The 26,039-nt window shown below is 42.5% G+C and overlaps 2 protein-coding genes and 1 long non-coding RNA gene across 3 annotated transcripts; 1 reads left to right on the top strand and 2 right to left on the bottom strand.

Moving 5' to 3' along the window:
- Nucleotides 1-1,531: 1,531 nt before the first annotated feature.
- On the bottom strand, nucleotides 1,532-25,554 carry LOC308405032. The gene is made up of 5 exons (XR_013973254.1): nucleotides 24,543-25,554; nucleotides 21,149-21,275; nucleotides 19,214-19,358; nucleotides 14,138-14,511; nucleotides 1,532-1,815 (listed from the first exon to the last, which is right to left on the bottom strand). It is a non-coding gene; the product is annotated as an uncharacterized lncRNA (long non-coding RNA).
- On the bottom strand, nucleotides 4,852-10,168 carry LOC308405031 (uncharacterized protein). Its single transcript, XM_080895412.1, has 4 exons — nucleotides 8,484-10,168; nucleotides 7,485-7,679; nucleotides 7,320-7,396; nucleotides 4,852-7,063 (listed from the first exon to the last, which is right to left on the bottom strand). Exons 1-4 carry the CDS (start codon nucleotides 8,511-8,513, stop codon nucleotides 6,424-6,426), a joined length of 942 nt encoding a protein of 313 aa, XP_080751538.1. The 5' UTR covers nucleotides 8,514-10,168; the 3' UTR covers nucleotides 4,852-6,423.
- On the top strand, nucleotides 15,146-18,896 carry LOC308405494 (F-BAR and double SH3 domains protein 2-like; the record flags this gene model as incomplete). The annotated part of the gene is made up of 3 exons (XM_080896169.1): nucleotides 15,146-15,247; nucleotides 18,390-18,573; nucleotides 18,658-18,896. The coding sequence occupies 3 exons, from the start codon at nucleotides 15,146-15,148 to the stop codon at nucleotides 18,894-18,896; spliced, it is 525 nt and encodes a 174-aa protein (XP_080752295.1).
- Nucleotides 25,555-26,039: the final 485 nt, after the last annotated feature.

Genomic DNA, 26,039 nt, shown 5'->3' with positions numbered 1-26,039 from the left:
AGCAAAACAGCAACACCTGTTGACACAGTATTGATACAGTTGGGGAATGTGCTGAAACGCTTCACGAGGCCTCATCTACCCATCACTAGTTAATACTAAAATGAGTAGCTCCTGGAGAGATCTGCAGTGCTTAGCTTCCTAATGCTCTCAGCCACCTTGGATGGAACAAGACTGCCAAATGCCTCTGTCTGGTAGTGAAGCGCAGCTGTTTCTTATGAGGCCGCTAATTGTCAGCTGGGAAGGTGAGGATGTTAGTGCTGCATTCGTGAACATCACATAAAATCCTACCCCGGAATCTACTTCACTACATTGAGATAGTGGTCTACAAATGTTGAAACAGGATGGCCTTACTAAAATTATTGTAGGTATATTTGGGGGTTTTTAGATGTGTGATTTTGAATGGTTTAATAAAATTGATGTTTTTATTGTTTGTGTTTTGCAGCTGTTGTTGTGCTGCCTCTGCTGTTCTTTTTTTGTTCTTTTGGTTAATTTTGCTTTGGTTAGTCCATCCAGCCATAAAGGCTGTTATGAATGATTGAGAGTGAGCCTGTAAGGGCGGACTAAACTCTTTTTTTCATTTTTTTGTTTATTTGTTTGTGCCACTTCTCTTTACAAACCCAGGTCGCAGGTCATGCATAGCGCTGATTTCCAGCTGTGCTGAGACCCGAATTGTTTGCAGTGCGCACCCACAGGTAAATTGATTGCAGTGTCTCTAAAACTGGGTGTGATGGTTTGCAATGTAGTGTTATTTGCTGGCATCTTTGGTTCGATAGGTCTCATGTGCAGCTGGTATATTAGTAGAATGTATTGTAAGTCCTGTCTGGGAATGAATAGGAAAATCTATGTTTAATTGACGGAATAAATCAGTTTTAAATGCGTTTCTTTGACATGTTATTCAACACATTACTGCTGGGATACACATGGAAGCATGAATGGATATAATGTAAATGAATTAATTTTTTTAGTGGTGTGGTAATAAAGCTAATACAAATTCAACTTTTCAAACAGCTCAACAAATAACAAATATCAACAAATATCTGTGTGGTTTGTCACAATATGATCCGTAGCAAAACTCTGAGTCCAAACCCTGTTCAAGGCTTGGAAGGTGATCTGTACCATCAAATGTGCTGTAATGAGCAAAGTGAGACATGTCCACTTGATACTCGTGTCTGCAGCAAATGTGAGATTATGCAATAACAGACGATGAGGATTCTTCAGCTGGATGTTCTGCAGCAGTCAGGAAACAGGAAGTCTGGGTCCTCAGGCAGCTTCTGATGACAATTGTAACTGAACACTTACACTCAGTAACAGAAATGGGTTTATCCTTAAATAATAATAGCATAAACTTACTGTAGTCAAATGTTATACTCAATGAAACAGACTAGCAAAATGTATTTCAAGCAATCTAATTTAATATTTATGTGAATACAGTGAATGTATGTATTACAGAATAACCAATTATCTTATTACAAATAAACCTTTAAAAAGGTGTATATTTTCTATAATTTATAAAAATAACTGCCAAACTATCAGTGTTTATTCCAGAGTGTAATGCAAAAGTAAAACTACAAATGTAGGGCTGTGTAGGTAGTTTCTACTGTACGTTCTACTGTACTGTAATTCACTACTGGATTTCTTTTCAACTCAGGTTCAAGCTTGTCAAGGTAGATAGAGCTCATGGCGTAAAAATGATAGAAGATAGAATGGCTTGTCAAAAAAAGATAGAGCAGGGAGACGGAGAGTGATAGGACAGACAGAATTGCTTGTTGATTGCTTGTCAAAGATAGAGGGAGAGGGTTTTCTGTAGCAGGTCATCTGTAAGACAAAAAGGGACTGGAATTAGGCATATTTCCAATAAACGTTGCTTTACAGTATTTTTCGGACTATAACGTGCGCTTAAAATCCTTTAGTTTTCTCAAAAATCAACAGTTTACCTTATGTATTATTTCTGGTTGTGCTTAGTGACCTCAAAACAATTTTATGTGGTACACGGCGCTCAAAAATCTGCCAAAATGTTTTGGTACGACTTTGGTAAGCTACGAAGCCACACCGCTTAATGGATTATCGGAGCATTATGGCTACCGTAGTCAGAAGCCTCGCGGAGTGATACGTACTAGTGGTGTGCGGATCGATACTGAAATATTGATTCTTCCGATACCAGTAATTTATGTTCTAGAATCGATTCTCATATTAAAATATCGATATTTTAGCACTTTGGGGTAAATTTGTAGTTTATTATTAACAGGAACACAGTGGAAAGAAACTATATCATTCGGATCATCTAAATTGGAAGGAACTACTTCCTCTTATGCCTTTCATAGTCATATGCGAAATGCGGCTGTATAAATGTGCCGCAGCTCCTGGCGTGCGCACTCACAACAATGGCTGAGCGTTAACGACGTTATGTGTGGACGTATTTTACCTCCACAAACAGCCAAGACAACAGGCAAGACAGTGAGGTGTTGTGGCAACACCACTAACCTCGTCAAACACAGAGTAAATCATATCACAGAATATGACGAGCGTATGTTGAGGCAAACTGAAGAGGAGGAGAGGGACAGGTGCTGCTAGGGCGAAACAGACGTCTCTCACGGAGTCCTTTAGTGCTGCAGGCAGGCGACATGCTCAAATAGCATACAACTTCAGGCTTTTTTATTTCAATATGATAATTCTGCATTATTAAGCAATACGAACAAGTAGTCTGATGTCCTGTAATCATTATGAACCTCTATTATTATATTATTTTTACAATTACATAATACAATTATATATTGTATTATAGAATACAACGAAACATTACGTTTTTGTACAGAGTATCGTATCGGATCAGTATCGTCAATACCACTCTGAATTTTACTTGGTATTGGATCGGAAAGGAAATCAGTGGTATCGCATAGGGCTGGGTGATATGGCCAAAAATCCATATCGCGGTTTAATTTGAAGCATGTGCGGTAACATATTAATTTCTTCTGTACAGTATACAATATGTTCCACATTATAAGGCAAACTTAACATTCTTTAATTTTCTCAAAAATCGACAGTGTTCATTATAATCTGGTGCACCCTATGTATAAATTCCGGTTGTGCTTACTGACCTCGAACCGATTTTGTGTGGTACACAGCGCTCAAAAATCTGTCAAAAAATGTTTTAGTACAACTTTGCTAACCTACGAAGCCGCACCGCTTGATGGATTTTCCGAGCATTATGGCTACCGTAGTCAGGAGCCTTGTTGCATAATCTGGATCCAACACTCTGCGGCAAAAACTTAAAATGGGAAATAATTAATTAAATAATTATTTTTGACACAATTAATTCATTTCATTTATTTGTTCATTTTCAGGCACAACAATTAATTATTGACACATTTTATTATTTATTTATTTCACATTTTAATGAATTATTGGCACATTTAAATAACTATTTAATGGTATATTTAATTAATTCATTATTGTAGTCAGTGGCGTTCCATACGTTCCATCCATTTTCTGCCAAAAACTGATTGCTCGTATTTAAACTTCTAAAAATAACTTATTGGTCTATAATACGTACCAACAAAATGCAGGTCCCAGTACACAGCTGCCATAATCCCCGCAGTACACTTACTTCATTTACTGGGGTTATAGTTATTGTTTTTTTATTTCCTGATGTTCGTATGTGTCATACCTGTTTCAGTCGCCAATTCTAAATTATAACTAACATTAAAAACATGTTTAAGGAGGAGAGAGAGCAAATAAATCCGATTAACATCTGATCTTTGGGTTTTTGTTCAATAATCATCGTGACCTGCGCATAAAAGAAATAATGTTGGTGTTTCCGTCATGTAGTAACTCCTAGGTTTGTTATAAACTCCTAACTGTACAAAGGTTGTTCGACACTATGAAACACATACAGACTTCATGATGTTCGTCTGATATTTTTATTGTGAATATTAATCATGAGGGTAAATGGCCCTGTACACTAGGGCTGGGCCATATTATACGGTTCACGGTAATACCGCTACAATGTTAGGCAACAATAAGAAAATAAAATATCGCGTTAGAATATGGGTAAAACGTGCATGAGCAGTGCCTTTGTTTTCATACGCACATAGCCGAAAAAGCATGGCGGCAACCAATGTTCCCTCTAATTTTTCATGTGTCTGAGCGAACACACAAACTCCCTGAGTGGTCCCTTGGACCACTGTGAGCAACAGCAGACGTGTGCATTGTGGTCACGCCAGCATTGAATCCATCCAAGTTACATGGTTTATTAAAATCAAATCAAATTACAGCATTTATGTTAGACTACTTTTAATAGACTACTTGCACTAGGGCATGTGACGTATTTCCGTTTCCAAATAGTACCGCTTGTGCGTTTCCGGTACGTTTGCTTATCTATCGGTAGCTATGCTAATGTCGCTTCAGAATGAGTATAAAAAGGAAAGTATTTAAAACAGAACATTTTCAAAAACAGGAGAAGAAATACTCCGAGCATTGCTGTGTCCCACTTTGTTCAGCTTCAGCCAAATTTAATGGCATACTAAGTTTTCATGCCTTTCCGACCCATTCCGACTTGAGAAGACAATGTAAACATACGCCGGGATCATTTCACGATCACCTCTCACACCAGGGTCTGCTGCAGACACTTTGCCAGTGATCAACTCATAGAGCCAACAACCCTCGATGGTCGAAGGAGGCTTATTAAAGGTGCTGTACCAACACTTTTTGAGTGGAATGGCTATAAAGTTGAACCACCGCGGCGTAGTGTTTGGGAGAGAACGGAGCGACGCCCTGAACTAGTTCCTCCTGACGATCAAGAAGAGCACAGTCTTACAAGAGATCGTGACTACTGCTCAGTCCCTGAGCCGTCTGCATTGGACATATCTGCATCAGCTGCAGAAGACCTGTCCAAAGACGTGGAGACTCTGAGGAAGGAAATACAGGAGTTACGTGTCCAGCGAGAATTTGGGTTACAGCGTTTTGCTGGCTCCGACACTGACATCCGATTCTATACCAGGTACACCTAAGTTCTATTCAAGCTAACTGTTTAAAATATACCAAGGTCACCATCAGTTAAATTTCGAAAGTTTTTCCAGTCTTAATGAAAACAAAATAGATATTTACTTTTCATCTCTAATCTGTATGCTGGTTCGGTTAGTGACAAGGAACTATTCAAACAATCAGGCATTGCTGAGAAGTTGACTGAAGACATGGCAGTGATGGTAGATAAGGGCTTCCTAATCACTGATTGTTGTAAATGCAAAGTGTACTGCCCACCTTTTCTATCTAAGCAGAAGCAGATGCCAGCATACCAGGTTAAGGAGACGCAGGCCATAGCCAGACTCAGGGTACATGTGGAGCGAGTCATTAGGAGGATCAAACAGAACAAACTTTTTGATAGCATCATTACCATGTCACATGTTTATAATATCAACCAACTGTTTGCAGTGGCATGTATGCTGTCAAATTACCAGAACACAGCATTAGTTAAAAAATGGGTTAAGTGAGACAAGATGGATTTTTCCCAAGACACCAGTGCCAGTAACTTATGGAAAATGACCTGCAGCTGAGGCCACTACAGTTGCATTTCTTCCTTCTCAGCTGACAATACTTGATTACAGAACTGGTACTTGAGTGCTGATAGTTGAGTTTGTTATTGATAATTCAAATTCATTGCAAATGTTTAATGTTAATAATACTGTTTAATTATATTACTATATTACTATTCAGATTCAACAAAACTGTTTATCAAAATTATAAAGTAAATCACTAAATCGTTTTAAAATCATAAGTGACATTGAGCTTTTGGAACATCAAAAATACCATTTGTCATTTTCTACAGTTCAGTTGTGTTATTGTCTAAATGTATATCAGTATGCTAGGCATGGAGTTTTAAATACTTACCATGTAAATAAGTTCTGCACAAATTCAACGTTTTAATGTGTGTTTTTAAAAATTAAATTGATGCCATTGCTTAAATAACAGTTTATTGATGTCACATAAAGGTAACATGTAACAACAAAAGAATTCATGAAATATATTGAAAATAAAACATCAGTTATTTTGTTCCAGCCAGCCTGAAGGATCCGTTTTTCTTTTTGCTATGTTTTCACTGTTCATTTTTTCAAACACAGGTATCTTGGCATATATATGTAAAAAAAGAAATAGTCTGCCTTTTCTCTGATTGCATTGTGCACATCTGTATCCATGTATATTCTTTGCACTAGGTAGTCCTCTTGTGCCCACACAACAAAGTCACACCACTGCATCCCACTGATGAGCAGTTGTCCTTGCACTTGCCAGTAATATGCGTGGCTCTTTTTTAGTTTAGGGGTACCACATTCCATCTGCACATATTTGCAGTCAATAAAGTTTTGTACATTGGGACATTTGAATTCGACGAAGCCAAACTGGGGGTATTCATTGGGGTCAAAAACAACACCATCAGGAGATGCAGCAAGCAATGGGGTGAATGACCAGACCACAGGGTGAGTAGTTAACATTCATTAGCCTACTATACTCTGCTGCTATTGCAGGCTCCATCTCAGTTCCTCTCCTCATGTCTGCTGTCTGCCTTGTTCCCTTCAATATACGCTCTGCTAGTGACTCGGCCGAGCTCTGGCCTCTGACGTGACACACCTCCCGAAACCTAGAGGCAGTCACTCTGGGCCTGCGGAGCTGATGCCACTCAGACGAAGAGCTTTGCTCACGTGTAGCTTCCTCTATTTTGTGAGCCATTTCCAGAGTTACAGACAAGCTTTTCAGATGCAGAAGCTCTTCTTCTGAGCACACAAACACACAATCTGATGGCAAGATGTCATACCCCTCCAGAGGCAAGTGCGGTGTTGGTGGTGCATCGCGGTGTAGTGTGATGTACCGGGTTGTCAAAACCGGCTGCTGATATGACAGAACACTGCCCTCCTGCACCAGCCCAAAGGCACTTTCCACAAGCTGCTTGTCAGGTCTCATGTTCATTGTGGTCACAAGTGGCCTGTCCTCAATATTAAATTTTGCATATGCCTCCGTTATTCTGAACAAGCAGGGATCTGGTAACGGACCCACCATGCCTCTGTAGAAGCCACTCCTAAAGAAAACATCAATGACAATAATGTAAGGAAGAAGGTTGTTATACTGAACAACAACTAAACTAAAAACTAAAAGGTGTAAAACAGTGGTGCATAAGTTAGAGACTGGGATGTATATGTACATGACTGAGTTAGCCGTCTTCAGAAAGTGTAATGTTGTATGTAAATTAATACCTATTCTGACACATGTATGTATGAAAAAAATAGCAACATACATTTGTAACACGTGAAACCAAATTTTACAAATCTAATTACCGTACTCCAGTCTGGGCCACCCTATTTGGTACCGGCTTAGTGAAGATCATGGAGTTGATGGGTCCTGGCTTCACACCCTAACAGAAGACACATTTACTATGGATGGTGTTGCTGTTCATATGTAAACATGGACTAATTCAAAAACTTTAACCTCATTTAAATTACCACTGTCCGTGGCTTGTGCCATTGCTGTTCAGATTCCGTGCAGCTATGCACAGGGGGGACAACTGGCACTCTGAGTTGTGAGTAGTGTGCTGTTTGGAAGAGCAGTGCCACTGTGTGATTGCACATAACAGCGCCTGCCACACAGGAGCACTGGCTATGTGTCAGTATCACCGGCGATGAATCCAGAAGCTTAATCTAAGAAGAAAGAACGAAAATTAAAAATGTAACATCTTCATGGAAGAGCCGAACAGGAACATAGTTCAGTGTTATGGTTACGTACCCTCCTGAATGCTTAGTGCTTCCTTCTCTCCCTATTAAAACAACTTAACCATGCTTGATAACTGTAATAACTTAGATTGTGTATATTTGCAGTATTAACTTGTTGTCAAATGTTTCTGATCACCCAAACACACGTTGATTTAACTATCTGACTAGTCAAATTAGGAGTGATAAAGCAGGGAGACAAGGAAAACATTCAAGTTGATGGGCCTTTAGGAATGAACTTAACTAATGCTTAAATGAACTGAACCCCACTGAACGGGGATTAACAACTTTACACAGCTTCCTGCCTACACTTAGTCTGTGTGGTGCCTCACTCTTCCTCATTGACCTGTAGCACAGGGCTCTCACACCGACCTCCCCTGACAACCTGTCTTTATTGGACACTGAATAAAGATACAAGTACCATTAGCATTATTTCTGTATTACTCATTTCAGCATGTCTTAAACATATATATTTTACACTTAGCAAGAGTAGCATTAGGTAGTTAACTACCTCCATAGTTAGCCAACTACCTAACGCCATTATAACAGTGTCTAACTACAAAAGTGACATTAGTTAAGAAAACCTCAACTATAGTTTAGGACGACATAAAACACCGTTTAAGAAAACATGTAATGTAGAGAACTGACATCAAATGAAGGACATAGCGGAGTAACGTAGTGTTTGCATTTGACGTTAGCTAGCGTTTCTTTGTCGGTTAATTTACGTTTTCTTACCTTCGTAGTTGTGTATATATGATGCAGCATATAACTTAAATCCTTTATCTAATTTGCTGGCGGGGGTAGTCGTCACTCTGCAAATCCGATGAACATCGGTGATGTTCAATTTTGGGAGCTCTTGTAGGCAGCGAGTGTAGAACGTCGCCATGGTTTAACCGCACCGGAAGCACTGGGGCAGGACTACATAGAACGCGGAAGTGTTAGTGCAAGTAGTCCATTAACTACTTTAGCCAATTTACAATGAAAATGTAAAAAAACTCTTGTTCATGACCTGTGTAGTATGTTAACCCTTGTGCGGCCTGGACCAATATAAAAGAAAAGAAGGGGGGGTCACGCAGACCCCGGCAGCGCGGACCCAGGTCTCGTCGCGAAACAGGGCTCCGGTTCACGGTGGGGGCAGATCGGGGTCAGGCGGACCCCCGGCTATAGCGGGTCTCGTCACCTAATTGGCTGTAACCCTCCATCGATCGCATAAGTTACGATGGCAAACCTTGGGGTCTGGAGGGACCCCAAAGCGCCACGGCAACAACTCTCAACTTCACATCATCATCATCATCATCTTCTCCTTCTTGAGAGTGTTCGCGTAAACCGGCCTCAGTGAGGACCTCGGACTCTCCGTTCCTCCTCGACCTCCTTCCTCCTTCTCCCCCATTCTCCTGCTCCCCGCAGGCGAGCGCTTAGCCGGATGGTCCCGGGTTACGCGTAAACCGGCCTAAGTGGGGACCGCGGGCGCTCCGTGCTCCGTGGGTACTCTGTGACCCCTTAGTGATCATGATGGGGTATTTCGCCACACCACATTCGTAAGTTACGATGGCAAACACTGGGGTCTGGAGGGACCCCGAACCAACGGAGCAAACATCTCTCAACTTCACATCATCATTATCATCGTCTGCTTCCTCCTTCTCCTTGGTCCTTCTACCCTGCGCTTGCAAACGCTCAGCTTTACAGAGGGTAGTCTTCACGTAAACCGGCCCTCTCCTCAGTTCTCCTGGGCCTCGCTGTTGGACGCTTGGCTTTACAGAGGGCAGAGTTCGCGTAAACCGCCCTCCTTGAGGGCCTCAGACTCTCCCTGCCGCCTTCCTACCTCCTTCTGCTCCATTCTCCTGCTCCTCGCAGACGAGCGCTTAGCCGGGTGGGCCCCAAGTTACGCATAAACTGGCCTTCGCGAGGACTGGGGGTGCTCTCTACTCCGTGGGTACGCTGTGACCCCTTAGTAATGGCGATGGGGTATTTCGCAACCCCAATGCACATTCGTAAGATACGATGGCAAACACTGGGGTCTGGAGGGACCCCGAAACGTCGAAGGAAACAACTCTCAACTTCACATCATCATCATCATCATCGTCTCCTTTTCGGCAGTGTTCGCATAAACGGGCGTCAGTGAGGACCTCGGACTCTCCCTGCCTCAGCGTCCTCCTTCTTCGTTCTGCTTCGTTCTCCTGCTCCTCGCAGGCGAGCGCTTAGCTGGATGGGCCCCAGGTTACGCGAAAACAGGCCTCCGTGAGGACCTCGGACTCCCCCTTTCTTCTAGTCCTCCTACCTTCTTCTGTTCCTTTCTCCTGCTCCTCGCAGGCTAGCGCTTAGCTGGGTGGGCCCCGGGTTACACGTAAACCGGCCTTCGCGAGGACCGGGGGTGCTCTCTGCTCTGCGATTACTAAGGGGTCAAAGTGTACCCACGATGGGGTATTTCGCAACCCCAATGCACATTCGTAAGTTACGATGGCAAACACTAGGGTATGGAGGGACCCCCAAGCACCACGGCAACAACTCTCAACTTCACATCATCATCATCATCATCATCATCATCATCATCATCATCATCGTCTCCTTCTCGGCAGTGTTCGCGTAAACGGACCTAAGTGAGGACCTCGGACTCTCCCTGCCTCCTAGTCCTCCTTCCTCCTTCTGCTCCGTTCTCCTGCTCCTCGCAGGTGAGTGCTTAGCCTTATGGGCCTCGGGTTACGCGTAAACCAGCCTTCGCGAGGACCGGGGATGCTCTCTACTCCACGATTACTATGGGGTCAAAGTGTACCCATGATGGGGTATTTCGCAACCCCAATGCTCATTCGTAAGTTATGATGGCAAACACTGGGGTCTGGAGGGACCCCGAACCGACTGAGGAAACAACTTTTAACTTCACATCATCATCATCATCATCATCAATGTCTCCTTCTCGGCAGTGTTCGCGTAAACCGGCCTAAGTGAGGACTTCGGACTCTCCCTGCCTCCCCGTCCTGCGACCTCCTTCTGCTCCTTTCTCCTGCTCTTCGCAGGGGAGGGCTTAGCCGGACGGGCCCCGGGTTACGCGTAAACCGGCCTAAGCGAGGACCTCGGACTCTCACAGCCTCCTAGTTCTCCTTGCTCCTTCTGCTCCGTTCTCCTGCTCCTCGCAGGCAAGCGCTTAGCCGAATGGGCCCCGAGTTACGCATAAACTGGCCTTCATGAGGACCGGGGGTGCTCTCTGCTCCGTGGGTACACTGTGACCCCTTTGTAATCGCGATGGGGTAATTCGCAACCCCAATGTACATTCGTAAGTTACGATGGCAAACACTGGGGTCTGGAGGGACCCCGAACCGCCGGAGCAAACAACTCTCAACTTCACATCATCATCATTATCAGCTTAGGTCTGCGGAGGGCGGGTTTCGCGAACACCCCCTTCGCTGAGGACCTTGGGCTCTCCATTGCTCCTCGTCCTCCTTGCTCCTTCTCTACCATTGTCATACGCCTCGCTAGTGAAAGAGAAGCTGTTTGGCCTTCCTATTACGCGAACACCGCCCTCCAGTTGGACCTCGGGCTCTGCGTTGCCCCTCGTACTCCTTGCTCCCTCTACATCGTTCTCAAGGGAAAGCTAGTGAAAGCGCAGCTGTTTGGCCTGCCCATTAGGCGAACACCGCCCTCCATTTATGCTCCTCGGTAGCGTACGCTTAGGTCTGTGGAGGGCCGGTTTCGCGAACACTCCCTTCGGTGAGGATATCGGGCTCTCCGTTGCTCCTCGTCCTCCTTGCTCCTTCTCTGGCCTCGCTAGTGAAAGACCAGCTATGTCGCCTGCCTATTACGCAAACACTGTCCTGTTTGGTCTTCAGACACTCCTTGCCTCCTCCTCATCCTTGCTCCCTCTACATCGTTCTCAAGAGCCTCGCTAGCGTACGCTTAGGTCTGCGGAGGGCGGGTTACCTGAACACAGCCTTCCGTTTAGACCTCGGACCCTCAGTGTCTCCTCATCCTACTTTCCCTTTTTTAAAACATTTTCCTCGCTCTCACGTGCCTCGCTGGCGAGCCCTTAGCTTTAGGGAGGGTGGGTTTCGCGAACACCACCGTCTGTGAGGAACCCAGTACCTCCTACACACACACACACACACACACATACAGGAGGCAGTGAGGAGTAGAAGGAGGTTGTTGCTACGCCTGCGTCGCGAAACCAGGGCTCATTGTGTGTGCGCACGGAGCAGCTACGGGGGAAACACATGGGACAAACCGACCAGTTTGGGGCCATGGTTTATTCAACGTGTATTTTCAGTGTGGTTTAACTTGCTAATCTGATCTGAAATACTTTCCTTGAATGTGCCTTAATTTCACCTCTTTTTTCTTTCTTCTTTTCTTAGCTTACTGAAAATGTTGGCGACCAAAGGCCGGATCCAGGGATGTGTGCTGCTTGTGCTACTGGCGTTATGTGGGCAAACTGCTCGCTGTCAATATCGATACAAAGGTAAAGTGCAATCCCAGGGTTGTGTGCTGCTTGTGGTACTTTCTTTATGTGGACAAACTGCTTGCTGTCAACATCAATACAAAGATAACAAAAGAATAGCCTAGTGTAACGTAGTGTTTTATGGTTTTTTTTCTAGAATGATTCAAATGTTACTATCATTTCCCCAACCCCGCGGGCTCTGCAACCCGTGAAGAACTGAGACTCCTTCTGGTCGGTAAAACAGGATCGGGAAAGAGTGCATCCGGAAACACCATCCTGGGGGATGCGAACACTTTCAAAGAAGACGTTTCGCCTGAGTCTGTCACCGACGGCTGTCTCAGAAAAGAGGCAGAGGGCGAAGACGGTAGAAATATTGCTGTGATCGACACTCTGGGGCTGTCTTTTGGATGAAATAGATGAAATGGTGGATTTCAATGGAGGAAAGCACTACACAAACGAGATGTATAAGGCGGCCCAGAAGAAACTCGAAGGAGAAAGGCTGAAGAGGAGAAAGGAGGAAGAACAAAGAAAAAGGGAAGAAGAGGAGAGGATCGAGTTGAAGGAGCGGTGTAAATTCTTCCGCCTCGCTTCCCTAGGATTATTTGGCACAGGAGCGTACTTTACATCTTGTGTTCTCATGGGGCTCAGTGGAGCCCTTGGATATTCTCAGTTAAAGACGCCGAGCTTGACGGTTGGGCGTCTTCTTTACTCGTCGATACCGTGAAAACTGCGTAGGTGTATCACCTTCTTCTTCTTCTTCTTCTTATAATTATTATTATTATCATTATTATCATTATTGTGATTATGCTTCATTTTTATGTACTGGGGTATCAATGACCCCCACGCTGCCGCAGCAGCTTCTGTGCGTGGCCCCCAAGTGCTACGTTTGCTTTCCCGATCCCCTGATGAACCCATTAGAATCGCTCTGGGGCACTCTTTGACCCCAAATGATCGTTCTGTTTTTTTCATTTTCATTCACCTGTCTCTACTGAGGGTGGGGTACTTTGGGACCCCCGGGTCTGGGGCTGCCCCGAAGGGGAGCACAAGGGTTAAACATCATAGCTAGCAGCAGTTATTTATATCTATGAAAGAGAGAGCTTAATTGTTTGATTAAGCTTGATTGGAATATCAACTCCACACTGTGGCTGGTTGATTAAATAAGTTGGGGGAGCAAAAGTAAAATGAGCTACTTGTGGGATACTATTTAACTTGGGTTGGGTAAGCTGCTCATTTTATGCTCATTTTACGTTTCAGATGGTGTCAAGCCTGGCAGTTTGGTGTAATTGTTAGCCTAGTAATTCATAGTAATATATTTCTCACACACAACCTCAACCTCTGCCTCTTCATGTGAGCAGAGACGCAGCAGCATCTTGTTTCTACAGGAAGCCTGATTAAAATGTGAGGCATTTATACGGTGTACAAGATTAAAGAATATAAAACTGATATTACTAAACCTGATATCCTTCCATCTATTTTCTGCTGCTTATCTGAGTCCGGTCATGATGCCCAGACGTCCCCCTCCCCAGCCACCTACTCCTGCTCTTCCTGGAGAACAGTGAGCCGCCACTCTGGTGCCTTTCGGTGTAAACGAGTAGCTTTCCAAATAACTCAGCTCTTCATCATGTTTCTAAGGCAGAGCTCAGACATCCTTCAGAAGATGCTCATTTGTGTCAGATTTTAGTCATAGGTAAAGTTATGACTGTAGACTGACGGGTAAATCATCAGGGATCAATACCCTGCTCCTCTTTTTTCCAATACAAGTTCCTCTATCAAATCATTTTTTGACACTTGAGTCAGCAGTCCAAGCAGAGATGTCCAGAAGTTCCTTTTCCCACTTAAGCTGTATTTATGGTCACACAAATGCGTCTGACAACAGACAGGCAGCGAATACTGGGATACCACGACGAGCCGGCCGAGATACATAATGTGTCCCAATGTGTCCAGTGTGTGTTTGGTCTGCCCTTACCAGCTCATCTAGGAGACATTCTGGAGGCCTCCTATTTCAGATGCCAGTCAAACCACCTACACTGGCTCCTTTCCTTTCTGTGAATGATCACAGTTGAGGAGGAGAAGCTATGCTGTCCCCTGGTATGGTCTCCCCAAGGCAACTGGTTCTTGATGAGGGGCTAAACTTAAGTACAATTCAAAAGACCAAAGTTACTAGTCTGGGACCAGTACTGGGGAGGTTTCTTTTTTTTCCAGAACAGCTGATAGCTGTGCCCAATGAGTTCAGCTTAAAATATCCACACAGGTACTTCGTCCTCCCTCGGGTGGGCAGAGAGCTTTGTGGTCCAGGTTGTGGTCCAGTCCCCGGCTGCTTTAGCTGGCTTTAGAAAAAACCTGAAATTAGAATTAAAACTGTTTGTACCTTCACCTGTGTTACTTACAGTGATATGTTATGTCATTTGTTAACTGTCTCTTTAAGCTTTCAGCAGCTGGAGAGTTAAAAATAGTCTGTGTGAAAATAGGCAGGCGGTGAACTCGAGCCTGTGATACGTTTTTAATGTCAGGCTGTGACCGCAAACACCAGAGTGGTCATCAGCATTCAGATCAGCTGATAGTAACCAGAAACGGCTTTATGGTCATTCTCTTAATTGTTATTGGCGTTTTCTTTTATTTGACTTGTGTAAAAATAATAAAAAGCTGATTTGGGTTCATTTTATAAGCAAATCAAATAACTTCATACAACAGAAATAAACTGACAGAGTAATGGAAAATAAAAAATTATAAATGTGGCCCAAAGCTACACGGATCACTGGCCACAATTCATTCAGCTGGAGGTCTTTTTTTTTAAAGTTAATTTTAAATAGAAATAAATGTGGGCAAGAAATTAAAACTAAATAGGGAGCAAGCCTGAACCCTAAAGGCTTTACTAAGTGTTAATTATGCAGGTTTAGACATGGGCTGATTTGTAAGCTTATGATAAACCTTAAATAAGTATATATGTATATTTTTGTCTGTTCCCTTGAAACGCATGCAGGTTCTGCAGGAGTTTCACCAGCAGCTGTTTGTGCAGAAGAACATGGCGTTCCAGCAAGCACCAGACTTCATGTTCCAGCCTGTCGACTCAGACACGGTAAATACTGATGTTTTTCTCTTTTTATTCATTATTAAATGCATAAAATATCACATGCGATTGCTTTTAGTGATTATTGGGGAAAATAAACTCGTATTTATTATGCATGGAATGAAATCCCCAACCTTAAAAATTTAGAACTTAACATGATTTCTCTAAAATGTTCAAGTAAAACTTGAAGAATAATTTTTGAAACTATTAAAATCCAAATCTCAAAGTGTTTGGGTTGCTTTTAATACAAATTTTGTAGCATAAAATAAGGTTCGTGTTTGACTAATTTAGTTGGCAGGAGGTGTTAATCAGTTTACCGGAAAATTTCTACAGAAAAGTGAAGTGAAATGTGGATCCTTCAGGTTTGAACTGCACAGGTTGGAAACCACAGATAAAATGCTGTAATGAAAACAGATCAGAGGAGATTGTTGAGAAGTGGAACAAAGCTCAACAGATGACAAATTAATTTGTTTAGACAACAATCAATACAAAATCAGACGAGTGGAACAAGCAGCTCACGGGCATCCTGAAAGCTGAGCTGGCCGTGGCCACAAAAGCCCGGACTGGACTCGGCTCAGGACCTTGATGCTCAAAGCGGCTTTAGGCAGAGCAGATCCACCTTTTTGGTCCAGAGTTAAACATCTCAACAATACCAGATGCAGAAAATATTTTTTTTTAGACATTCATGATCACTGGAGTATGAAGCTTGAGAATCTGGGTGATGACCTTTCCTCTAAATTGATACACAAGCAGGAAAAAATGTTCAAATTTTTCTAATTTTCTAAAAATTTGTAAGTAACAGACAAAGTAGCTCCATTCTTTGAGTGTCAATAATCTGTCTGCACTGAAATAAACAACTAATTTAAATAGATTTTAATCACAAAAGTGCTGCACACACATTATGGAACAGTCTGGGTAAGAAGTCAAAGCAGGAAACATAATAAGTCCTGCGTGATTGGTCTTTATCTTTGTTAGTCTGAACTATGAGCCTGAAGGCAGAACAGTGAACTCTTGACTTTGTACACGTGTGTGTGTATATATATATATATATATATATATATATATATATATATATATATATATATATATATATATATATATTAGGGGTGCAACGATATTCGTATCGATATTGAACCGTTCGATACAGTGCTTTCGGTTCGGTACGCATATGTATGAACAATACAACATTTGTAATTTATTTTATCAATTTTCCTTCTGACGATGCTGTCTGTGTTGAGCGCTCAGTGAATCTGTGTTCGACTACTCCGCCTAGGCTGCACTGTCGAGCGCAGATCCACTGAGCGCTCAACACAGACAGCATAGTCAGAAGGAAGAGCGCAGGGCAAGCTAGCGAGACAGAAGTTAAGCTCTCCTTGCAACAGGCAAATTGAACGTCATTCAGATCTGGCGTTTGGAATTATTTTGGTTTTCATGTGACGTATGACCCTGAAGGTAAGCGAGTCATGGACTAAAGTAAAACAGTATGTTGGATGTGCCATGCAATGCTCAATTACATTGGTGTGAACTAGTGTGTTAGCGCAGTTAGCTCGTTAACGTGTTGGCCGTCTAGCCCCATGCACGGAGCGATCGGCGGTAGCTCGTTAACGGAGATTTGCCGTGTTGTGGCGTTAAGGTCATTTCAACGAGATTAACCTGAAAGCACTAGTGGGAACACAACGAATATGACTGCACATTTACGCCGACATCATCCTAGTGCAAAGATAAGTGGAAGCAGACAAAAAAAGCAAGCATGCTACTAACTTTAGCCGAGTCATTTAGACAGCTGTTAGCACATGATTCTCCTTATATGTTTAATATGCTGCTGAGAATATAGCCCAGAAGAAGCGGATAGTATAGCTTTTATTTTGGAAAGAGCCATTTCTCTGTAATAAACTCTCTTTTCCAAAGATGAGTGATTCCTCAATCAGATACAGGGCTTGCAATATCGCTAGCCCGACGTCCCGGAGCTAGCGATTTTTTCAGTCGGGCTACCAAAATCTTTCTCTTCCCTGCCCGTTGGGCTATTGTAGGAAAAATATATGTCAATGCTTTTGCATTCTTTCGGAAATGTAGCTGGGTAATTATGTCATTGGCATCGGTGAGCCACTGTCAATATGTGACATATTGAAGTCGCGTTTGAATTTGCGCTTGTTTTTTTGCTTTCACTTTGCAATCGTGCGAACTGTGTATAGAGAGCGACAGCACTGATCTGTGAGTGATGATAATTTGTGCACCAATTCCTCTGACATCGTCTTATTAATCGTTAGCTTACTATGCAAACATGACAAGTGAAATCTCCCGCAGCTTAAACATGTGAGAGGTTGATCGCGCAGAGAATCGCTGAGCTTATGTGAGTGAGCGTGTAAAAGCATTTCAGTTCTGCTGAGCCAAATAAGACAGGTCAGGGTGAAGAAGTGACAGCCAAAGAAAAGCTTACCACAAAACGGAGAAGTTATGACAAATCAGACTATGAGGCAAAAAGAAAGTGCAGCTTTATGGTTTCATGGACAAAAGAATTTCTGTGGCTGCAATATGATGAGCTAAATAACCAGGGCTGCACATAAGTGGTCCGCAGGTGCGCATTCGCTGTCAAAATAAAAAACACGCACAAGGGTTAGGGTTAAATTCAAAAACTGTACTTTTGAGTTAAAATATATATTTATAATTTTAATAAATGACAAATTAAAAATGCATGAACATTTTTTTGTATCGAAAAAATATCGAACCGTGACACCAAAGTATCGAACCGAACCGAACCGTGAATTTTGTGTATCGTTGCACCCCTAATATATATATATATATATATATATACACACACATATATATACACACACACACATACATACATATATATATATATATATATATATATATATATATATATATATATATATATATATATATATATATATATATATATATATATGTGTGTATGTGTATATATATAGCAGAGGCTTCAGGAATTCAGGAAGAGAGAACAAAAGCTCTCCTATTATTCTCTTTGTGGCTGTTATTAGATTCTGGCGATGATGCAGTGATATTGTTGCAGCCCTACACTTTACATCTGACTTTATTTTTTCTCATTAGGAGTTTTCCTGTTGAAACATTTTTGGCCGTTGTCATCGTCTGTGTGCATTGTCTGTTTTTCCAGGCCAGAAACCGTAGCGGACAGGTGGGCTACGTCCCGGAGAAATACCTGCAGCTGTCCTCCTCCAACAGCCTGCTGAGCATGCTGCAGTCGCTGGCCGCGCTGGACGCCCGATCCCATTCCTCCAGCAACTCCACCGAACCTGAAACCGAACTCCCAACCGGCTCCGTCAACGGAGACTCCAGTGGTGAGATCCGCCTCCACCAGATAATATCGGAGTTTTGATTTCCTGCTTTGTTTAATACCCTCGTTGCCACTGTCTGTGTTGCAGTTTCATTCGCAAAGGCTTTGTACGACTACGCGGGACAAACGGAAGATGAGCTGTCGTTCCCAGAAGGCGCCATCATCCGCATCCTGAGCAGAGAGACCCACGAGGACGATGGCTTCTGGGAGGGCGAGTTTAACAGCGTTGTTGGTGTGGTCCCCGCAGTTCTTGTGGAGGATCTCACCGTGACCAGCGAGAGTGGAGATGGGCAAAGAGACGGCAGCGCACAGGTAGACTCACAGTGACTTAGCCACTAAATTTCATGTTCTACAAAATTAAAGTTCTTCTGGTTGAACACACACACACTGTGTCCCCCCCCCCCCGGATCAGCTGCCTCTACATCAGCGCAGTACGAATCTACTGTAGCAACTTATTTATGACACTACGTACTGTGTTGTTAAATAATTTATTTCTTTTTATTTTATATAAAATATTAAAGTTTTCACACCTGTCCACTGTTTGTGTTGAAGGCTTCCCCGTCCACACTCTCTCAGTGCGAGTGCTCCCCTCGTGGTCCCTTCCAGCCGGGACCTCTCCACAGCAGCCCCCTTCAGACCCCCACCCTGTCCTCTCCAGTGTCGAGTCCCTGCAGCGCCACAGCCTCTCCCATTGGCCGACCACCCTCACAACGGACACCACAGACTGCCGCCGGCTCCACAAAAGCCCCTTTCACAGTGAGAATCTCTGGTTTGTCTGTGAGTGGTTATCTGTAACAAAAAAGGCTGGTGTGAATAATAATCTGCCTCCTCCGCCCTCTTCAGGTCCAGCACAAAGCTCCCCCCAACCCCCCAAATACCCGGAGAGCGGCGGTGGCACCATCCGACCCGTGAGTAAAACCTTCTGTGGTGACGTAAATGACAGCAGACCTTTTTTATCTTCATTTTAACTGAGCCGGTGGATTTTTACAGGTACGCGCCGCACCTCCGCCCCCGAAGCAGCATCCTCACGGGCAGGTGAAGCGACGAGAGGAGGTTGATCACACTGGTGTGAAGGCGGCACCCCCTCGAGCAGGGACTCGTAAAAACACTCCCAAAGGAAACCCAAGGAAACTTAAAAACTCCTGAAGACGCCTGGAGACGGAAGAAACCCCCCCACTCGGAGAAGGAACACCGCTGCGCCTTTTTCTTTTAACTTCCCGTTCAGTGTTCTCGTTTCTCAACACTACTTTACCCAGAGTTTGTACAAGGCTTCATTCTCACCCCCGAACAGTTAATAAGGTGATAACGAGCAAAAGAAGTTGATAGAAAAGTTAACATCATTTTATCCGTTAGTAAAAATCAGTGTGTTTGGACTCGCTGGCTGATATTTTAGGGAGTCGAGCTCATTCGTTCCCTTGCAGAGAGCTCAGTGTGGTATCATTCATCAGTTCGAGCAGCCAGTTTGGTTCTAAAGAACATGCAGCTGACTGAATGAGGCGTTTCATGATATTTAACGCACCGACAGCATAAAACAGAGCCGTTAGCTGATGAGCAGACCCTGGATTTTCTGTTGTTTGAGACTCGGTCATAGCAGCGTTTCATGTTAAAGTAAAACATGTTAGACTGGACTGACCTTGACCTTTGAGAGGTCAAACTGAAGGAAGCGTTTGTGTTTTACCTTTTCTGTTTATGAACAAAGACACGAGTCTGCAGAACATATCGTCGATCAGGCCTCTGTTCCCTAGATTTAGACACATTTCACACCCCTTCAGTGAGTCTTGATTATTTCAGCTGTGTTCTGAAATGAGAAACTGAACCCTTGAACACATGTTCACAGAGGTCCCAGAGACCTCTATAGGACCAGAAGTCTTTTACAGACGCAGGGGTCGCCCCCTGGTGGCCTGTAAATAGAGTACAGTTTTTTTTGTTGCTTCACTTTTCCAACCTAGCAGCTGTGTCAATGTTCTGATGTCTGTGGTCCTTTTTGGCAGTGACGTCATTCCCGAGTTTGTGCATTCCAGCAGGAAAGTCAGAAAAGCAAAGTAAGATGGGATTTATTTTAGCTGCAGCACGTTCATTGATAGAATGTGGTAAGTGCTTAGCGTGTGGCTTCTATCATGAGTCACAAATACAGGTAAGTGACAGAGCAGATTATGCTTATGTTCTCTGTCACCATCTTGGATTGTTGAGGCTGCTCTGACTTTCCAAGAAGGAAATACTAGTTGAGGGGGAGTTCCAAATGAAAATTACTACTGGGAGCTCAGGAATTCCGACTTCCGACTCAATCTGGAATGCACCGTAAGCCAAGGGCCAACAAGACAACAGCAGATATTTTGACGTCGCCCCCTGGTGACAGGACAAGGTTACAGCACCATTGTACAACCACACCGCTGCCTTCAGTGACCTTGCTTTTTAGGTGTAACCACTTTTCTGTATCTCTGTTGACACTTAATTGCAAAAAAAAAAAAAAGTTGTTTGAAGTCAAAATACAAAGAAATTGTGAGCAGTAATCGGCAAAAATAGTCTGATAATCGCTAATTACATCATCAGCAAACCATAAATCAATTTTCTGTTTTCACCTGAGCGATCTTTAGGCTGCCCGTGCTCCACATGGGTATTGCACATGTTTTCACTTCTTTTTTGGCTTCATTAGTCGATGATGTTTAAGATAAACTGCCTCCTGGCTCCGGTTTCACATTAAAGTCTCTGCAAGAAAACAGATAAGTTCAGCTCGTCGGAAAACATCACTTCTAACTGATCGTGTTATGGATGCCTTAACTGCAGAATTTCTCCTCGTTTATGGGTTGAAGAAAGAATTTTTTATGTTATAGTTATGATTTCGCCCCCGTTGTGTCTCACGTCGTAGCTCTTTGTTACCACCATCAGATTCACGTCTATGCAACAGAGCTGCACATGTGAGCAAACCAAAAGTCTCGAAAAGAGGCTGGTCCTCTCCGCCGACACACGTGACCGCTCGCGGTTACACAAACAAGGGAAAAGTGGCAACTTTTACCTGTGATTGTTTTGGATCCCTTATCTTTTTTTCCCCTTCTAATGTTTAGGAAAAGTTTAAAGTGGGAAACATAGCACGTAAAAACACAGTCTAGCTCTTTTGTTTTTATGTTGCATAATACAGAAAAAAACTGTTTTTACGACACTAATGATGCCAGTAACAGTCGCTGTTGGGGAGGACAGTTTACACTGAGCATGTGCAGTTTAAAGATGCCTTTTATTTTTAAGGAGGAAACCATCCTGAGCTGCTAGCTGTCCAGTTTAAAATCTATAGTGAAGCACTTTCTGATGTCTTCTTATTCCTTTTCAGTATAGTGGATGTTTTGGTCAATATTTCCTGTTTGATGTTTGTTTACCAGCCGTATTGGTATCAATACTTCCTGTTATTTAGCCGTAAATAGCCATTGTAGTGTCTTTGATTGAGATATGACTTATCGATCGTATTGATAGTTTACGGAGAGCTTGGAGATGGATATCTGTGCAAGTAATGGCACAGCTTTTTTCCCCTTTTTTGTTTTTAGAATTAGGATTTTAAGAAAACAAAAACAATTAAACTGTAGCTGAATCTGATCAGAGGAAAAGAGGTATCCGTCAGCCATGACGCTGCGTTCTCGTTGATCTCCTTGAGATCTGAATGACATCAAACTTATTTTTGAAGTTTGCATTTACCCTGTTGTATTAAAAGAATAACTAAAGTTTCTTTTCCATTAGAGAATTTTTTGTTAACCTGTTTACTGGTCTTGATTATGCATCAAGTCAGAATCTGAAATTCATTTTTTTTAAAAAGGACGTAAAAACTCCCACGTTTTACAGTGTCGGCTATGCGGAGGCTGCCAGGCGTCGTATTTACACACCCATGGATGTTTAACTGTATTTATTGCGTACAAATAAATGTGAAATAAAGATAGCTTAAATGGAACAAGACTCTGTTTTAAGTCTTAATTCCTGCATCCACCTGTTTAAAATATATTATTTTAAAATAATGTGTTACATGACTACACAGAAGGATGTTTCAGCGCAGTAAATAGCAAATATAAAAAATATAAATAATTCTTAATTTTAAAATAAACATTAATCTGATTATTAAAAAAATTATTGGACAAAAAGTACATGGAAAAAAACTCGGTGAAATAGAAAAAATAAAGTTCAATATCTTGAAAATCAAATAGAATACAAGCTTTGTTTTCTGTATTTATCTGTTTGTATAAGACAAACAGTTTATCATAAGTAACTGAAAGTCTTTCGGCTCTTCGAAGAAAAACTGATGGGATCCAACAAATAAACATAACTAAAAACTGCAGCCTCAAAAGTAAAACTCATTTGTTGCTGATAACGAACGCAAATCCAAAGTGTTGTTGTTCCCACCCCAGAGCAGCAGGTGGCAGCAGCACGATACAAAGGAACTGTACTGTACTGGGATTTCTGTTCGTTGATTAAAGAGTTTTTTGTTGCAGTTTGACCTTCAGCTGAGCTTAATGTTGGGTTTCTATTGATTTTAGAGAAGCTATTCGCTGAGAGGTTGTCATATTTCATGCATGAAAGGGTTAAAACTTATCCTTTGTTTCATTTTTTAGTGAAACTCTGGTAGAGTAGCTTTGAAACTGATAATTCAGCATATACTAAAAAATAAAAGCCTTTTCTTACAGTATATTTGTGTGTATTTTATTTTGCAATATTTCTAATTACCACACTTAAAAGTGAACAGCCTGTAATGCTATCATGACTCATCACTCAGATGCGCATCTTTTTCTCTCCGTTTTGGCCTTCCGTCCACACTGAGACAGCGTTTTCGGTCAAGGAAAGCGCAGCGTTTTGAAAACGCTCTCCAAAGCGTAGACATTTGACGCCGTTTTCGCGTAGCATTGTGGAAAGCGAACTGGAGCCTTTTTAAAAACAATGATACATTGTAGACTACGTCCACACGTACACGGGTATTTCTGAAAACTGAGATTTTTCGTTTTTTTTTTTAAAATCCCATCCACACCTCAACACCAAAAACGAAGGAAAATGCTGCCAGGAGCATGCCAAAACAACAGGTGGCGATATATTCCTAACCGTGTAGAAATGTTGGCCAATCAGATGTCCAGACGCCTGGGCGGGAAAGAGTAAACAAAGATGGCGGCGCAAAGAAGCAGAACTGAGTCCTATGTGTGGAGGGACAGTAACTGTCTGTGTATGTAAGCATTTAAACACTACAGAGTAAAATTAACAGTATTTTGTCATTGTAGAAATTAATTTCACCGAAACAATAACTTGGCGCACAGTGTGACGTCAAAAAAGGCGCACACCTTTGACCCTGCGTTTTCTCCGTTTTCTTTGTCCATAGTAAACGCAAAAACGGAGTTCTTGAAAATCTCCACCCAGGCAGGAATTTTTAAAACTCTCCGTTTTCAGTGGCCGAAACGTGTGGACGAAAGGTACAAACGCATAGAAAAATCTACGTTTTCAAAAATACCCATACATGTGGACATAGCGTAGTCAAGTGATGCAATCATGTGATAAATTGTGACAGCCCCGTTAAAGATTAATATCAGTTTGTACATGCTCCAGATAGCTTTTCTTCAAATTCTTTAATTCTCAATCGCTTTTGCAACTTTGTACTTTTGTATTACTTGCAGCAACAACTCCACCTCATTGTTAGTCCATTTAAAAAAACTCGTCGCTTTTCCTCGACATTTTGCCGCGATGTTTCAAAGAGCCCGAAGTAAATCCGGTTGTTCAGTGATGCCGCGACGAATCCTACTTCCGGGTCTAAAGTAGTCTGCGTTTAATATGGCTTTTGTGTTGTTAACATGTTTATTGTTATTTATTTTCTTCTATTTGATCTCAAAAAGCTCAGTCAGTGATCACTGTTGACCTCCCTCGGCTTTTATTACCACTAATCATTTATTTAAGCTCAGTTTTTAAAACCTTAGGATGTAACTACAGCCCAGCCCATGCAGCAGTATATGAATGACTAACCTCGTATTGTGGATGGATTATCTCAGTTGTTCTCCTGGCTGAAGTTTGGTCCTTTTACAGCATCCTGCCATGCGATTACATTTGTTTCTGACCACCGAGAACACTCATGTTAACTTTTATCGAGTGGAAAAAAAGTTAGCTTGTTTATATTATGCTAACGTAGCTGTGTCGCTAGCGGTCACGTAGCACATCATTATATACCAGCTAGCCCAACTTCAGTAACCCTACAAACGTCACTGCTGTTTAGTTTTCTGTCTTCATTTATGCTGGAAGTGATAGCAGAGCTGTACGTTTTAATTTGTTTCCAAAACCCCGCAGTCAGGACATGCTATATTGTATTTAGATAGCTTCGTTCCCAGGGCCCTATTTCAGGAAGCCGGTTTAGTGCAAACTTTGAGTAAGTATACCCTGAGTTAACGAAAACTCTGGGTTTTCGGTTTCACAAAGCGAGTTTAGATTAATTCTGAGTGAGTTACTATGACGACACACTCCGTGAAGCTAACCTGCCCCCTAGCAGGTTTACTTCAACTAACCCTGACGTTCTCCGCCTCTTTGTCGGAAACCTGACTGTAGGAAGTGTCAGACATGGCGTGCCCCTTCCTTGAAGAGCCAGTAGATGTTGAAGCCCAAATTCTCCGCAGAGCTCTCCGCCGGGAGAGAGTGATTAGAGCGCGTTTGGACATTTTATCATTTCCTGATGATTTCCTGTGTGAACGTTACCGTTTTTCAGCACAATCTATAATTTATTTGAATAACATCCTCAGGCCATATATTACGCATGTGACACATCGCGGACATTCTCTCAGTTCTGTACATATTATTTGTATTGCACTTCGGTTTTTTGCAAACGGGAGCTTTCTGTATAATATTGGTGACGCTGAGCACGTTTCCAAGGCTACCGTCTGTCGGGCAGTCAGGAATGTTACAGTTGCACTGAAACGTCTCCTGTACTCGTTTGTGGTGTTCCCCGGTCATAGACCCACAAGATTTATCAAAGAGGGATGCCACAAAATTGCAGGTATCAGGATGACCAAAACTTAATTCATGATGTGGTGATATTTGAACTACTACTTAAATTTTACATTTATTCTCACGGTTCCCAGGCGTGATTGGCTGTATAGATGGCACTCACATTCCAATCATTGCTCCTTCAGTAAATGAAGGAGACTATGTGAACAGGAAGTCTTTCCACAGCATTAATGTACAGGTACATAGCTCCCTGTAGCATTTCAAACTAACAAATTATTTCACTATAGTAATGGATGCTAATTTGTGTTCTCTGCACTGTGAAGATCATATGTGATGCTGCCAACATTATCACAAATGTGGAAGCCAACTGCTCAGCCTCTGTGAGTGGTGGTGGTGGAGGACCCCCACCTGTTTTTCGGGCCTCCGCTTTTTTTTCTGTTGGCTATAACGGGTCACATTTGAGCATACAGAGTAAGCAAATATGTACTTGTAATGTGCTCAGATAATTTCAATAAGTGCTTACAGAAA

The sequence above is a fragment of the Rhamphochromis sp. 'chilingali' genome (assembly GCF_963969265.1).
Source record: "Rhamphochromis sp. 'chilingali' genome assembly, chromosome: 11".
Lineage (NCBI taxonomy): Eukaryota > Metazoa > Chordata > Actinopteri > Cichliformes > Cichlidae > Rhamphochromis > Rhamphochromis sp. 'chilingali'.
This window is presented reverse-complemented; position numbering and strand designations above follow the sequence as displayed.

Bases quoted from the DNA above. Each gene is read 5' to 3' on its own strand.
- LOC308405031 (XM_080895412.1), bottom strand. From the start codon at position 8,513: ATGCTGCATCATATATACACAACTACGAAG. The intron at 7,680-8,483 runs GTAAGAAAACGT...CTTTCTTCTTAG, and splicing joins ATATATACACAACTACGAAG to ATTAAGCTTCTGGATTCATC. The intron at 7,397-7,484 runs GTAATTTAAATG...GTCTTCTGTTAG, and splicing joins GGCACAAGCCACGGACAGTG to GGTGTGAAGCCAGGACCCAT.